General features: G+C 46.4%; 1 protein-coding gene across 4 annotated transcripts in view; it reads right to left on the bottom strand.

Annotated features, from left to right (window-relative positions):
* SLC35D4 (solute carrier family 35 member D4) overlaps positions 1-14,192 on the bottom strand; it is a 221,031-nt gene that overhangs the window by 172,788 nt on the left and 34,051 nt on the right. For 3 of the 4 annotated variants that reach the window (XR_012724292.1, XM_075314451.1, XM_075353352.1), the window contains exons 4-6: positions 11,635-11,716; positions 6,594-6,671; positions 1,778-1,803 (exon numbers count right to left, since the gene is read on the bottom strand). Coding sequence is in view for 3 of the 4 variants with exons in the window: in XM_075314451.1 (XP_075170566.1) it covers positions 1,778-1,803; positions 6,594-6,671; positions 11,635-11,716 (186 nt within the window). In the remaining variant the exon portion in view is untranslated. The remainder of the gene's footprint in view (positions 1-1,777; positions 1,804-6,593; positions 6,672-11,634; positions 11,717-14,192) is intronic. The other variant, XM_075314452.1, reaches the window with a different exon arrangement.

The raw sequence follows: 14,192 nt of genomic DNA, 5'->3' as shown, positions 1-14,192 counted from the left end.
TTGCAATGTCCGTTTGCACACGCACAGGATACATAGACACACGTAGACCCATTAAATTCAATGGATCTGCACACTTGTCTGGGTTTTCACAAGGACTGCGTTTCAGTGTGGAGCACGTGTGTCCTTGCGCTCCACACGGCTACATGACCATTTTTCTCCGGCAGCACAGCTGTCACACGGACCGCACACTGATGTAATTTGTGTGACACGTACTGGAGAAAAACACGTGTCACATAAAAATGAATGAAAATGATACTTTCCTATCTCGAGCACTGCTGTTTCTGCCTCTGCTGTTGCTTCTGGGCCCAGTCATTATGCTCATTGCATATTCACTGCGCTCCGCACAGACCCGGAAGAAATAGCAGCGCTAGACACAGCAGTGACAGGGACAGGTAACTATACCAGCTCATGCCGTCCGCGTGCTATCCAGACGTCACATGGATAGCACAGGGACAGTACTCGTAAAACACACACACACACACACACAAAATGGACCGTGAAACACGTGTGTATTTTACGCGGACGTGTGAAAGAGGCCTAAAGGTATTGTTGGACTTGTCTTTGAAAGAGCTACATGCACATACTGGGGTGCAATGGCATTTTATTGAAATGACCGATTCACTTTAATCAGAAATACAGGTTACTCTGCAGGTTAATAAAAAATATAGTAATTGATCCAGCATGTACCGTACATAAAATGTAAAACCTTTACTTTCATCCAGTTAAAAACATGTCAGAGAAAATGGCATAATCATTAGGGAACCAGGTTATAAGTAAGAGGCTTTACTTCGAAACACATCAGTATTGATTGTACTTTTCTTTCGGACTGTTTCTCTAATGATTATAACATTTTCTGTGACATGTTTTAACTTGATGAAAATAAAGTTTTACATTTTATGGAAGTGCTGGATCTAGTGTTTTTGGATTGCTTTTGTGGTGGACCTGGGATCCTTTGCACTCTAGACAGGTGAGCTGATTATATCTCCTGTCTTTGCTAATCTGCAGGTAATAGCATTCTAAAACTGCCTGGCCGCCGCACTGAAAGCCCAGCTGTCAAGAGAAAATCATCTATATTCCTCCCAGTGGCCTTAGGCGTTCAGTCAGAGGAGCATATGGAAACGTTTCAGGTACCGCTCAGTGTATAGTGAGCAGTGGCTGTAACCACGGCCCGGCACTGGCAAACAACCGGCTCTGTATGGATGCAATGCTGGGCGTGGTTTCTGCCACTGCTCACTATATATGGAGCGGTGACTGAAGCAGATGCCTCTATGACTGTAGTTTGACCAATGTATTTTCAACCGTCAGCAAACCCAGTGGGACAATACACCCATACTTTAAAAAAAAAAAAATAGTGGTAGTTGTGGCCCCCTAGATTTTTTTATTTTATTTTAACTTTTTACACTTTACATATAATGCATCAACAATACAATGTGGATGACTCAATATATAAAAAGCGTGTACACCGATTCTTTGGTATTTACTACAGGATTTCAGTCAGATGCCCATATGTCGGAGCAGCAACCCAATACTTTTAGTGATGTTACTGTATATGTGCTTAATAATATATTCAGCCTGTTCATCAAAATGTGAAAACTTTTACACTGAAAATGGATAGAAGGCATTTTGTATACTGAATGTATCATATGGCATGCCCTATAAGAGGCAGAAGTATGGGGGGTGTCAAACAGAATTCTTCGTTCGCAGAACTCCTGTACTGAAATCTACGCATAATGAAGCAATCACAGCAACAGTTAAATAGTGTTGGTAAATGACTTACCTGCACAATCGTGTGCAGGAACTTTGCTGCAATTAAAACAAGAGCATTAGATCCCATTTACTTAGCTGGATGTTCATAAGCAAAAAGATCAATTTATGTAACTAAGAATAGTAAGCTACCGAGCATCATCACACGGCGACAGAAGTCACGCTACTCATTATCCTTTACCTTTTAGTCATCTCTTCCTCTACAATCAGGTACATTACATTGCGAAAGTATTAACCCCCTTAGCTTCTCACTTATTTTGTTACACATTATAACATGCATTTAAATATTTTGTACTCTGATTTGTGTGTGATGCATCGGCACTAAATAGTCTGAAGGGGGCTTTACACGCAACAACATCGCTAACGAGATGTCGTTGGGGTCACGGAATTGTGATACACATCTGGCCTTGTTAGCGACGTCGTTGCGTGTGACATGTACGAGCGACCGCTAACGATCAAAAATACTCACCTAATCGTTGTTGCACGTCGTTCAAATCCCAAATATCGTTGCTGCTTTTGGACGCAGGTTGTTCGTTGTTCCGGAGGCAGCACACATCGCTACGTGTGACACCCCAGGAACGATGGACACCACCATACCTGCGTCCTCCGGCAACGAGGTGGGCGTGTCTTTCATGCGGCTGCTCTCCGCCCGTCCGCTTCTATTGGACGCCTACGTGTGACGTCGCTGTGACGCCGCACAAACTGCCCCCTTAGAAAAGGGGCTGTTTGCCGGCCACAGCGACATCGCTAGGCAGGTAAGTACATGTGACGCGTACTAGTGATATTGTGCGCCACGGGCAGCAATTTGCCCGTGACGCACAAACGACGGGGGCAGGTGCGTTCGGCAGCGACAGTGCTAGCAATGTCGCTGCGTGTAAAGTGGCCTTAAGTTACAGAAGTGAAGAGAGAAAAATATTGGCAAAAATTACATTTATGTAATAAAATAAAAATTGCTGTGTGCCTATGTATTCACCCCTATTGCTATGAAGCCCCTAAATATTTCTGTTGCAAGTAATTATCTTCATAAGTCACATGCTTCGTGAAAGGAAGTCCACCTGTGTGCAATCTAAGGCTCTGTTCTCACAATCAGGGTTCACAGCGTTTTGGACCTTCTGTGTTTTTGCTGTGTCCAAAACACTGCAATGTACAGTACAAGCACAGTGGATGGGATTTATAGAAATCCCATGCCCACTGTGCTTGTTTTTCCCCACAGCTTAAACTGACTTGTGGTGTGGCTTTGCAAGCAGCAGCATGTCAATTTATTGCTTCAAAGACGCAAATGTTCTCCGCAGAGAGAACAGAGAGAAAGACATGCTGAGTCCAAGACATGTACATTTGTGATTTATCTGAGGAAGGACATGTGAGCTCTGAAACACGTAACACGTATTCTATTTGAAATTTTGACGCTATGATATACAGTATCAGTCAAAAAGTTTGGAACCATCTGTTCATACAATGGTTTTCCTTGTTTGTATTGGAATAATCACATTGTGGATTTAACACACACACACACACACACACACACACACACACACAATGACGCAACCCAATTTGACAACAAGGGAGTAAAGAAAAAAAGTTTAAAACCAACCACAATATGTTTTAAACATTAATTTTCTCAAAGTTTTCTCTGTAACTCGGATGACAGTTTTACACCCCCTTGGCATTTTCTCAAGCAGTTCCATCAGGTCATCAAATGGAATGGCTTCCGTACAGTCTTCAAGGAGTTCCCAGAGGTGCACATGTCGACTGTTGTGCCTTTGTTCTGCAGTCCAACCTATCTAAACGGGGTTAAAGTTGGGTGGAGGCCAGCTATTCCGTTTCTTCTTGTTTGCGATCCTCAGTAGATATTTCTGTATAACACCCTTACAGGGGTCCTCACACTGTCTTGCTCCCCTTCCCCGGTAGGGAAGTCAGCACGCTCCCCTTCCCTATTGCTCTGGGGGGCTATTCTGTCCCCGGTTCCTGCCACCGCCTCCCAGGGCCTGCCCACACAGGCCTCCTGGGAGTGTTCTTAGGGAATGCTCAAGCACTTGTCACAATAGGTACGGGCAAGCATACGGCAAAATGTAAGGCAAGGGGACCGCTGCGTAATGGGAAAGGAGGGGGAGATGGTGACCCCTGACAATACCTACAGCTGGTACCTGGGTTGTTCCTCACCTATGCGCTGAGCCGGATACCTGACCCTAGGTATCCCTAGTGCTTAAGGGAAAGGGTGGAATGAGCTCTTAGTCAGCCCCACTAAACGCTAAATGAAGACACAAGGGGTATACATGGGGAAAATGCATGACCTACTTCTCCACAGATGACACAGGCAGTAGTTCAGCAAAGCTTCAGCAACAATACTACAGATGAGAGCAAGCCACCAACTTGCAACCAGGGCTAGATTGAAATGGAATAATATCAGCAGCACCAGTCCAGGGAAGAAGGGGCTATTTAAGCACCAAGAGAACACTGATGATCAGCAGCTGGGTGGAAGGCAAGCTCTTGCAGGGTTCAAAAGAGGAAGAGATGAAAATCCAGCAAGAAAGCTACCTATTATAATGGATGCTGACAGCAGAAACAATAGAAGGTCAGAACCATCACCTACTTTTCATATTGGAGTTCAGAGTTCTTCATTTTTAATGTGCATAAAATGTTTGGCATGTGTTGAGGGGTGGAAGGCAAGAAGGATGGGCCAGTTTGAATTGTCTATACCTGATCTTTATTCTCAAAAGTTAAAAGTCACTGAGGTGTACACTGTGTGCAGAATTATTAGGCTAATGAGTATTTTGATCACATGATACTTTTTATACATGTTGTCCTACTCCAAGCTGTATAGGCTTGAGAGCCAACTACCAATTAAGGAAATCAGGTGATGTGCATCTCTGTAATGAGGAGGGGTGTGGTGTAATGACATCAACATCCTATATAAGGGGTGCTTAATTATTAGGCAACTTCCTTTCCTTTGGCAAAATGTGTCAGAAGAGAGATTTGACAGGCTCTGAAAAGTCCAAAATTGTGAGATGTCTTGCAGAGGGATGCAGAAGTCTTGAAATTGCCAAACCTTTGAAGCGTGATCACCGAACAATCAAGCGTTTCATGGCAAATAGCCAACAGGGTCGCAAGAAGCGTGTTGGGCTAAAAAGGCGCAAAATAACTGCTCATGAATTGAGGAAAATCAAGTGTGAAGCTGCAAAGATGCCATTTGCCACCAGTTTGGCCATATTTCAGAGCTGCAACTTTACTGGAGTATCAAAAAGCACAAGGTGTGCCATACTCAGCGACATGTCCAAGGTAAGGAAGGCTGAAAAACGACCACCTTTGAACAAGAGACATAAGATATTTCTTGGCCCAGTCTTGACGTTTTATCTTAAGACTGATTTTTCAAAGGTTTTATGGACTGATGAAATGAGAGTGACTCTTGATGGGCCAGATGGATGGGCCAGAGAGCTCCACTGCGACTCAGCAAGGTGGAGGTGGGGTACTGGTAAGGGCTGGTATCAAAGATAAACTTGTGGGACCTTTTCAGGTTGAGGATGGAGTGAAGCTCAACTCCCAGACCTACTGCCAGTTTCTGGAAGACAGCTTATTCAAGCAGTGGTACAGGAAGAAGTCGGTATCGTTCAAGAAAAACATGATTTTCATGCAGGACAATGCTCCATCACATGCATCCAACTGCTCCACAGCGTGGCTGGCCAGTAAAGGTCTAAAAGATGAAAAAATAATGATATGGCCCCCTTATTCACCTGATCTGAACCCCATAGAGAACCTGTGGTCCCTCATAAAATGTAGGATCTACAGGGAGGGAAAACAGTACACCTCTCGGAACAGTGTCTGGGAGGCTGTGGTGGCTGCTGCATGCAATGTTGATCATAAACAGATCAAGCAACTGACAGAATCTATAGAAGGTAGGCTGTTGAGTGTCATCAAAGAAAAGGTGGCTATATTGGTCACTAATTTTTGGGGGTTTTGTTTTTGCATGTCAGAAATGTTTATTTCTAAATTTTGTGCAGTTATATTGGTTTACCTGGTAAAAACAAACAAGTGAGATGGAAATATATTTGGTTTTTATTAAGTTGCCTAATAATTCTGCACAGTTAGCTCTAGTTGCAATGATGTGATTTGCTCTCATCTTTAGTATCGTTACTGAACTCCTGCCTGTGTCATCTGTGGATAAGTAGTTCATGTCCCCTCGTGTCTCCCTTGTGTCTTCTTTTAGCGTTAAGTGGGGTTGATGAAAAGCTCGTCCTACCCGATCCCCATTTAGGGTTCAGCACTAGGGATACCTAGGGTCAGGTATCCAGCTTGGCGCATAGCGGAACCTATCTAGGGTGATAAGGGACCCCAGAAACCAGCTGTAGATTTGGTCAGGGGTCACCATCTCCCCAGTCCCTACATGCAGGGGTCCCCCTTCCCTTATCTTTCACCACTTGTTGGTACTTGCCCGTACCTTGCGTGACAAACAATCCTGTGCATGATACAAGACAGTATGTCGTGTTGGCATGTGCCTAGAGAAGAGGGTAAAACTAGGGAGTGGCTCACTACCTCTTCAGACATTGTATTCCTGCAACTTTCGTCTAAGAATTACATCACTGATCTAGAAGGACCAGAAAATATAGTGTGGAGTAATAATATGAGACTTCTGTTACAATGATGCAAGAGAACGGTGTGGTCAAATTTCAACATCAGACAAAAGTATACACACAATAAAACTGTCTTTTCAAAGGACTTTGGCAGCTTTTCAAGATTATGTGTTTGCAGGGCATTTTTTTTCTTAACGAAAAAGCCAAAGAACAGTCAAAGCTAGAAATAACCCTGAAAAAAAATCGAACAAAACAAAAACCTACCTCTCTGAAGAAAATTCTCTGAACTACATAGGCCACGACTTCTGAGCCATTGTGCAACGTCAAAAATATAGGAATTGGCTACAAAGAAAAGGAAAGAGACAAAATACAAGTTTATTTCCATCAACACATTGTACCTGTAATAATGACTATTATCTGATAACAACAAGTACATTCCGCATTACTTATAATTAGTAGCATCACTGCGTCTCAGCTGGCCTGTGCCCGGGGTATTATGCACGTGCCGCTCTGTCCATCTGAAACTATGTAACGATATAAATCAAAAAGAGTTGCACGCAACATTTTCAGTTATAAATGATTTAGCGACAAAATGTATAATTGGTGGAGGAAGGTTGAACTAGATGGACCTCGGTCTCTTTTCAACCTATGTAAAGCGGGCTTTACACTCTACAATGTATCTTACGATGTGTCGGCGGGGTCACGTCGTAAGTGACGCACATCCGGCATCGTAAGTTATATTGTAGCATGTGACAGCTACGTGCTATTGCGATTAAATGTTAAAACGTTCATCGCATGCACGCCGTTCAATTGCTAAAAATTGAACATGAGGTTGTTAAATGTTCCCGAGGTAGCACACATCGCAGTGTGTGACACCCCGGGAACGATGAACAGATCTTACCTGTGTCCCGCGGCTCCCGCCGGCAATGCGGAAGGAAGGAGGTGGGTGGGATGTTTACGTCCCGCTCATCTCCGCCCCTCCGCTTCTATTGGCCGGCTGCCGCGAGACGTCGATGTGATGCCGAATGTCCCTCCCACTCCGGGAAGTGGATGTTCGCCGCCCACATCGAGGTCGTATGGAAGGGTAAGTACGTGTGACAGCAAATAATCGTTTGTGCGACACGTTCAACAAATTGAACGTGCCGCACATACGATGGAGGCTGTTACGATCACATACGATATCGCATGCTTAATCGTAACATGTAAAGCAGGCTTAAGAGGGACAATACGGCCACAGCAATACTTGCAAAACAAAAAAAATATATATATAAATCAGATGCATATGGCAGTTAAACTCACATAGACCAGAATGGCAGCTTCACCGCTGTTTTGTAGGGAGTAGCACTCATTCCTCCCGGAAGAAGCGGTCCCGTACCGCGAAACGGCCGTCAGAGGTTCCCCTCTGGTCTGGCTCCCCTGAACCACCATTGCATTAGGTAAGCGCTATATTCGTCCCTTTAATCTATTCCTGGATATAGGCTATTGTGACACATGCTACTTATGCTGCTATATGACATACAGCCCATCTCCACTTGAAATGGTTTTGCCATCTACAAGTTCTTACTAGCGTCGTACCTGGGTTTTAACGTTTTGGGGTTTCTCTGTAAAATCCCACCTCACTGAATATACATATTTTTTACAAGGTATAACCATGAGGCTTCTTGTTTGGATATTGTTTTGTAGGGAGGTAGACTGGCTGCCATCACCGATAGTCAGTCTGGTCTGAAGTAGGACTCGACAGTTTACTGTTGCCAGCAGGCATACCATTACCACTATGGATTTGTTTGGCTGGGCACAGAAAGCGAGGTGACGGCTTCTGTGGAGTCATGGGCGGCACACACTGTTGTATTGGGTCATTGATAGTCTGAGGTAATTTACCTCAGTCGCTCATTTACTGACTGAATTTTAAAAGAATCTCACACTAAACTTTTTCAGTTTAAATGGAGTTACTCATCTAGTTGTTGCTGTTCACCAATTCTGGAACGCCTTCTTTTTGGTTCTGTGCCCCTCTGTTCTAAAGTGGGACACTGGAGAGCGGCAGTGCTGGACTCCCCTGTTACAGGCGCCTTTTCTCCTCTGCTCCAGTGCTTCAGCAGTTCGATGATTTGAAAATTTGCACCTTTATTGCTAGGGACACAGTTCAGAGTCAGTAGAGTACCAACAATTGGAGGAGATGCTCCATTAACATTAAAGCTTGTAGTCAGCTCACTTTGTCAGCCATAGGAGGACACTCACCCGTCCACCCTCAGAATGGGCTCGGCCCTGGGAAACCACAGTGTCAAGAAGATTCCCCATTTAAGATCATGTCTATGAGCCAGATATCACAGCCACAGCTGAAATGGGCACCACATGTGTATTACATGGAAGGAAACTCATTTCACAAGCCAGCGCTTAAAGGGGTTATCCGGCTTCTTTGACATTTTTTTTTTATTTCCCTATTGGGCTACATTGGGGCAGGTAAGTAGATAGAGACCACTTACCTGCCCTGCTGTCAGCCCCTCTCCCCCGGCTCAGAGTGGTCATGTGACCGCTCCTGCCGCGATTTTGCTGCTTCCGGTCATTTCATGTCAACATGGGCAGGGCCATGTTGACATGCAAATGTGGAACAGCATGTCGCCTCCCTGCTGGGTGTCTACAGTGTGATGAGCCCCGCCCCCCTTCCCTGCACCCTCCCACACATTCCCCCGCACCTCTTTTACTCTCCAGTAACCTCCCCCTGCACTGATGCGGGGTCCGTGACCTGGGGGCGGGGCCTGGCGGCAGCTGCCCTGGTGTCAGCTCCAGCATCGGGGCCCCCTGCTCAGGATCACACATTCAAATGTACCGGCATCACAGATCACAGATGCCGGTACATTTGAAAGTGCTGATGAGAAGCAGCGCAGCTTCTCATCACTGTCCCTCCCGCTGTCTGTGCTCTCTTCAGTACAGTGGTGACGTCACTACTGTGCTGAAGAGAGCACAGACAGCGCACGAACGTGCAGGAGCGGCGGGGACCGAGGACGGGTGAGTATGTACTCCACATGTGTTCCCGATGGGGATGGGGATGGGGGGGGGTTGCAGAGCCATATGTGTGCAGAGCCATATGTGTGCGTGTGCGGTGCAGAGCCATATGTGTGCGTGTATGGTGCAGAGCCATATGTGTGCGTGTGCAGAGCCATATGTGTGCGTGTGCGGTGCAGAGCCATATGTGTGTGTGTGCAGAGCCATATGTGTGCGTGTGCGGTGCAGAGCCATATGTGTGCGTGTGCGGTGCAGAGCCATATGTGTGCGTGTGCGGTGCAGAGCCATATGTGTGCGTGTGCGGTGCAGAGCCATATGTGTGCGTGTGCGGTGCAGAGCCATATGTGTGCGTGTACGGTGCAGAGCCATATGTGTGCGTGTGCAGAGCCATATGTGTGCGTGTGCGGTGCAGAGCCATATGTGTGCGTGTGCGGTGCAGAGCCATATGTGTGCGTGTGCAGTACAGAGCCATATGTGTGCGTGTGCGGTGCAGAGCCATATGTGTGCGTGTGCGGTGCAGAGCCATATGTGTGCGTGTGCGGTGCAGAGCCATATGTGTGCGTGTACGGTGCAGAGCCATATGTGTGCGTGTGCAGAGCCATATGTGTGCGTGTGCGGTGCAGAGCCATATGTGTGCGTGTGCAGAGCCATATGTGTGCAGAGCCATATGTGTGCGGTACAGAGCCATATGTGTGCGTGTGCGGTGCAGAGCCATATGTGTGTGTGCGGTGCAGAGCCATATGTGTGAGTGTGCGGTGCAGAGCCATATGTGTGCGTGTACGGTGCAGAGCCATATGTGTACGGTGCAAAGCCATATGTGTGCGTGTGCGGTGCAGAGCCATATGTGTGCGTGTGCGGTGCAGAGCCCGATGTGGGGCTGTTATTTGCAATGCTGTAGTGATACCAGGTCAGGTGCTGGGGAAGAATACTGACAGGGAATGTGTGTGCAGGGGGCGGCAGAGGGTGAGGCTGGACACTGGGGTGGGTGGTGACAGCTCTGACTGAGGTTTTGCACAGGAAGTGGTCATGTTTGCTGGAGCTGAATGTAAACAAGAAGCTGCCGAGAATAAAGGGTGAATTCAAGAGGAACAAAAGTTAGAAAACAAAAAATAACAATGTAGGGGTGATTTATATGACAATACAGCACAGATAAACTCAAAAATGTTTGTTAAGCTAATGTCGGACAACTCCTTTAAGGATATACATCACCTGCAGTTACCATGAGGGAATGTAGAACTGGACAGAACTTTCTGAAGTAAAAATATACCTGGTCCTGAATGTCACACAAGTTTTGTTTTTTCAGTTTTTTTTCTTTAAATAAAGGCTATGGTCATAAAATGGTCAACATATTTTTTTGCCTCCTTTGGCCAGAGCTGTAGCACTCCTATAATTATAGAGAACTGCTTAATGGCTACTTATACAATGGGTTGAACAGTTTGGACACTCCTTATAGGAATATCAAGTAAGTACTATACCGTATTTTTCGGACTATAAGGCGCACCGGATTATAAGGCGCATTAGCAATGAGAGCCTGCTAAGGCGCCTAGGTTCATATATTAGGCGCACCGGATTATAAGCCGCAGCGCATTAAGTTCATGACAGCTGCGAAAAGGCCGGGGTGCAATCCGGAGTTCAGGTGAGCACCGGAGATCAGCCAGGGATATCTGCAGCTGTCATGAACTGAACCGCAATCGCCGGGGAATCAATCACTCGGTGCTCGTGGTACAGTCTAGGCTGCACTCTGGAGCTCAGGTGAGCACTCCAGAGTGCACTGCAGGTACCTGAATGCAGGCCTGGCATTACTGGAGATTCCTCCGGTAGCCAGTCCGACGCTGCTCTTATGTACAGCATTCTAACATGCTGTATATAAGAGCGCAGGCCGCACTGTAGAGCATAAAAAAACACTTTACTCACCTAAACCGGTTGCTCCGGTGCTGGTTGGCCAGATGGGCGGCACTGTTCTCCGGGACCGGCACCTACTCTTTCGGCCATCTTGCTCCTCTGTCTTTCTGTCTTCTGAAGCCTGTGTGCATGATGCATCCACGTCATACACAGTCGCCGGCACTGAGGTCCTGCGCAGGCACACTTAGATCTGCCCTGCTCAGGGCAGATCAAAGTACGGTATTGTAGAGCGCCTGCGCAGGACCTCCGTGCCGGCGAGTGTGTATGACGTGGAATACCCAAAACCCCGGTGAGATTCACTTTACGTAACAGGCAGATAAAATTTTAGGTGTATAAGATGTTATTAAAACCAGACTTAGCTGGTGACCAGGATGAAGTACAGAACATGGTCAATGTCACATACCAGCCTTGACAGCGCTCTGGAACCTGCATAAATAATTCCCACAAAGAATGCGGACGCTGGAAGCCAAGACACAATGTCAGCCCTGCAAATAAACAGTTGAGAATGGGTCATATAAAATAGAGATCCAAGCATTTTATACAGCCAGAGAAGCACTAAGCTCACCACAAATGTGTATAAAATAAGCATGTTTTTTGATTGTAAATATTATTATTTATTATTATAGCGCCATTTATTCCATGGCACTTTACAAGTGAAAGAGGGTATACATACAACAATCATTAACAATACAAAACAGACATGTATAGGAGAAGAGAGGACCCTGCCCGCGAGGGCTCACAGTCTACAGGGAATGGGTGATGGTACAATAGGTGAGGACTGAGCTGGTTGATCGGTGGTGTACTGGACTGAGGGTTATTGTAGGTTGTAGGCTTGTCGGAAGAGATGGGTCTTGAGGTTCCTCTTGAAGCTTTCTACGGTAGGGGAGAGTCTGATATGCTGAGGTAGAGCGTTCCAGAGTATGGGGGAGGCACGGGAGAAATCTTGTACGCGATTATGGGAAGAAGAGATAAGAGAGGAGTAGAGAAGGAGATCTTTTGAGGATCTGAGGATGTGTGCAGGTAGGTACCGGGAGACTAGGTCACAGATGTAAGGAGGAGACAGGTTGTGGATTGCTTTGTATGTCATGGTTAATGTTTTGAACTGGAGTCGTTGGGTGATGGGAAGCCAGTGAAGAGATTGGCAGAGTGGTGAGGCTGGGGAATAGCGAGGGGAGAGGTGGATTAAGTGGGCCACAGAGTTTAGGATAGATTGGAGGGGTGCAAGAGTGTTGGAAGGGAGGCCAGAGAGCAGGAGGTTGCAGTAGTCAAGGCGGGAGATGATGAGGGCATGCACTAATGTTTTTGCTGATTCTTGGTTAAGGAAAGCACGGATCCGGGAGATATTTTTGAGTTGTAGTCTGCATGAGGTGAAGAGGGCTTGGATGTGCGGATAGAGCAGAGTCGAGGGTTACTCAAAGGCAACGAGCTTGTGAGACTGGGGAGAGTGAGCAACCATCTAGTTTGATGGAAAGGCTTGTTGGAGGAGATGAGTGAGGAGGAGGAAAGACAATGAACTCTGTATTGTCCATGTTAAGCTTTAGGAATCGGGCAGAGAAGAAGGATGAAATAGCAGACAGACATTGTGGAATTTTGGTTAGTAGAGAGGTAATGTCAGGTCCAGAGAGGTAGATCTGTGTGTCATCGGCATAGAGATGATACTGAAAGCCGTGGGACTCTATGAGCTGTCCCAGGCCGAAGGTGTAGATGGAGAACAGCAGGGGTCCAAGAACTGAGCCTTGGGGAACACCGACAGATAGCGGGCGAGATGAGGAAGTGGTGTTAGAATGGGAGACGCTGAAAGTTCTGTCGGTTAGGTATGAGGAAATTCAAGATAGGGCCAAGTCTGTGATGCCCAGAGATGACAGAATCTGTAGTAGGAGGGAATAGTCTACTGTGTCGAAGGCAGAGGACAGGTCCAGGAGGAGGAGGAGGATAGAGTAGTGTTGCTTGGCTTTGTCGGTTAGTAGATCATTGGTGACTTTGGTTAGGGCAGTTTCAGTAGAGTGATGTAGTCGGAAGCCAGATTGTATAGCTGGTCAAAGAGGGTGCAGGAGGAGAGGTATGAGGACAATTTAAGATGGACATGCTGTTCCAGTAGTTTTGAGGCATAGGGGAGAAGGGATATGGGGCGATAGTTTGACGTAGAGGATGGGTCAAGGGAGGGCTTTTTGAGGATGGGTGTAATGGCGGCATGTTTAAAGCATGAGGGGAATACACCACTTGTTAGCGATAGGTTGAAGAGATGGGTTAGGGCTGGGATGAGGACTGAGGTGATGTTGGGGATGAGGTGCAATGGAAGCGGGTCAAGTGCACAGGTGGTTAGATGTGATCTTGAGAGTAGAGAGGAAAGATTGTTTTCGGTCATGGTGGAGAAGCTAGATTTGGAGGAAGAGGGCTGAGTAGCTATGATGAGGGGCTGTGGTGATTGTGGGCCAAAGCTTGCTCTGATGTTGTCAATCTTCTGCTTGAAGAAAGAGGCAAAGTCTTCAGCTGTGATGAAAGGAGAGGGAGGTGGTGCTGGAGGACGGAGGAGGGAATTGAAAGTCTTGAATAGCTGTTTAGGGTTGTGAGAGAAAGAGGATATGAGGGATGAGAAGTAGGTTTGTTTTGCAGCAGTGAGTGTGGACTTGAAGGTGGTGAGGGACTCTTTATATGCAATGAAGTGCTCAGTGGAATGAGACTTCTTCCATCTGCGCTCAGCAATTCTGGAAGCCTGTCTCAGTTCTTTAGTCTGACTTGTGCGCCAGGGTTGCCTGTTGATTGTGCGGGTTTTAGTGTGTGTGAGGGTGGCAGCTGATTCGAGAGCTGCAGAGATTGTAGTGTTGTATAAAGTTGCAGCAGCATCTGCATCATGTAAAAATGCAATGTCTGTGAGAGGGAGAAGGGACTGAGAAAGTGCGTGTAAATCAAGGTGTTTGATATTTCTGCGAGGGTGTGAAAGTTTGTGGAGGGGGGGGGGTT

The sequence above is a fragment of the Anomaloglossus baeobatrachus genome, chromosome 6 (genome assembly GCF_048569485.1).
Source record: "Anomaloglossus baeobatrachus isolate aAnoBae1 chromosome 6, aAnoBae1.hap1, whole genome shotgun sequence".
NCBI lineage: Eukaryota > Metazoa > Chordata > Amphibia > Anura > Aromobatidae > Anomaloglossus > Anomaloglossus baeobatrachus.
Note: the sequence above shows the minus strand (reverse complement) of the source record. Positions and strands in the feature narration are given on the sequence as shown.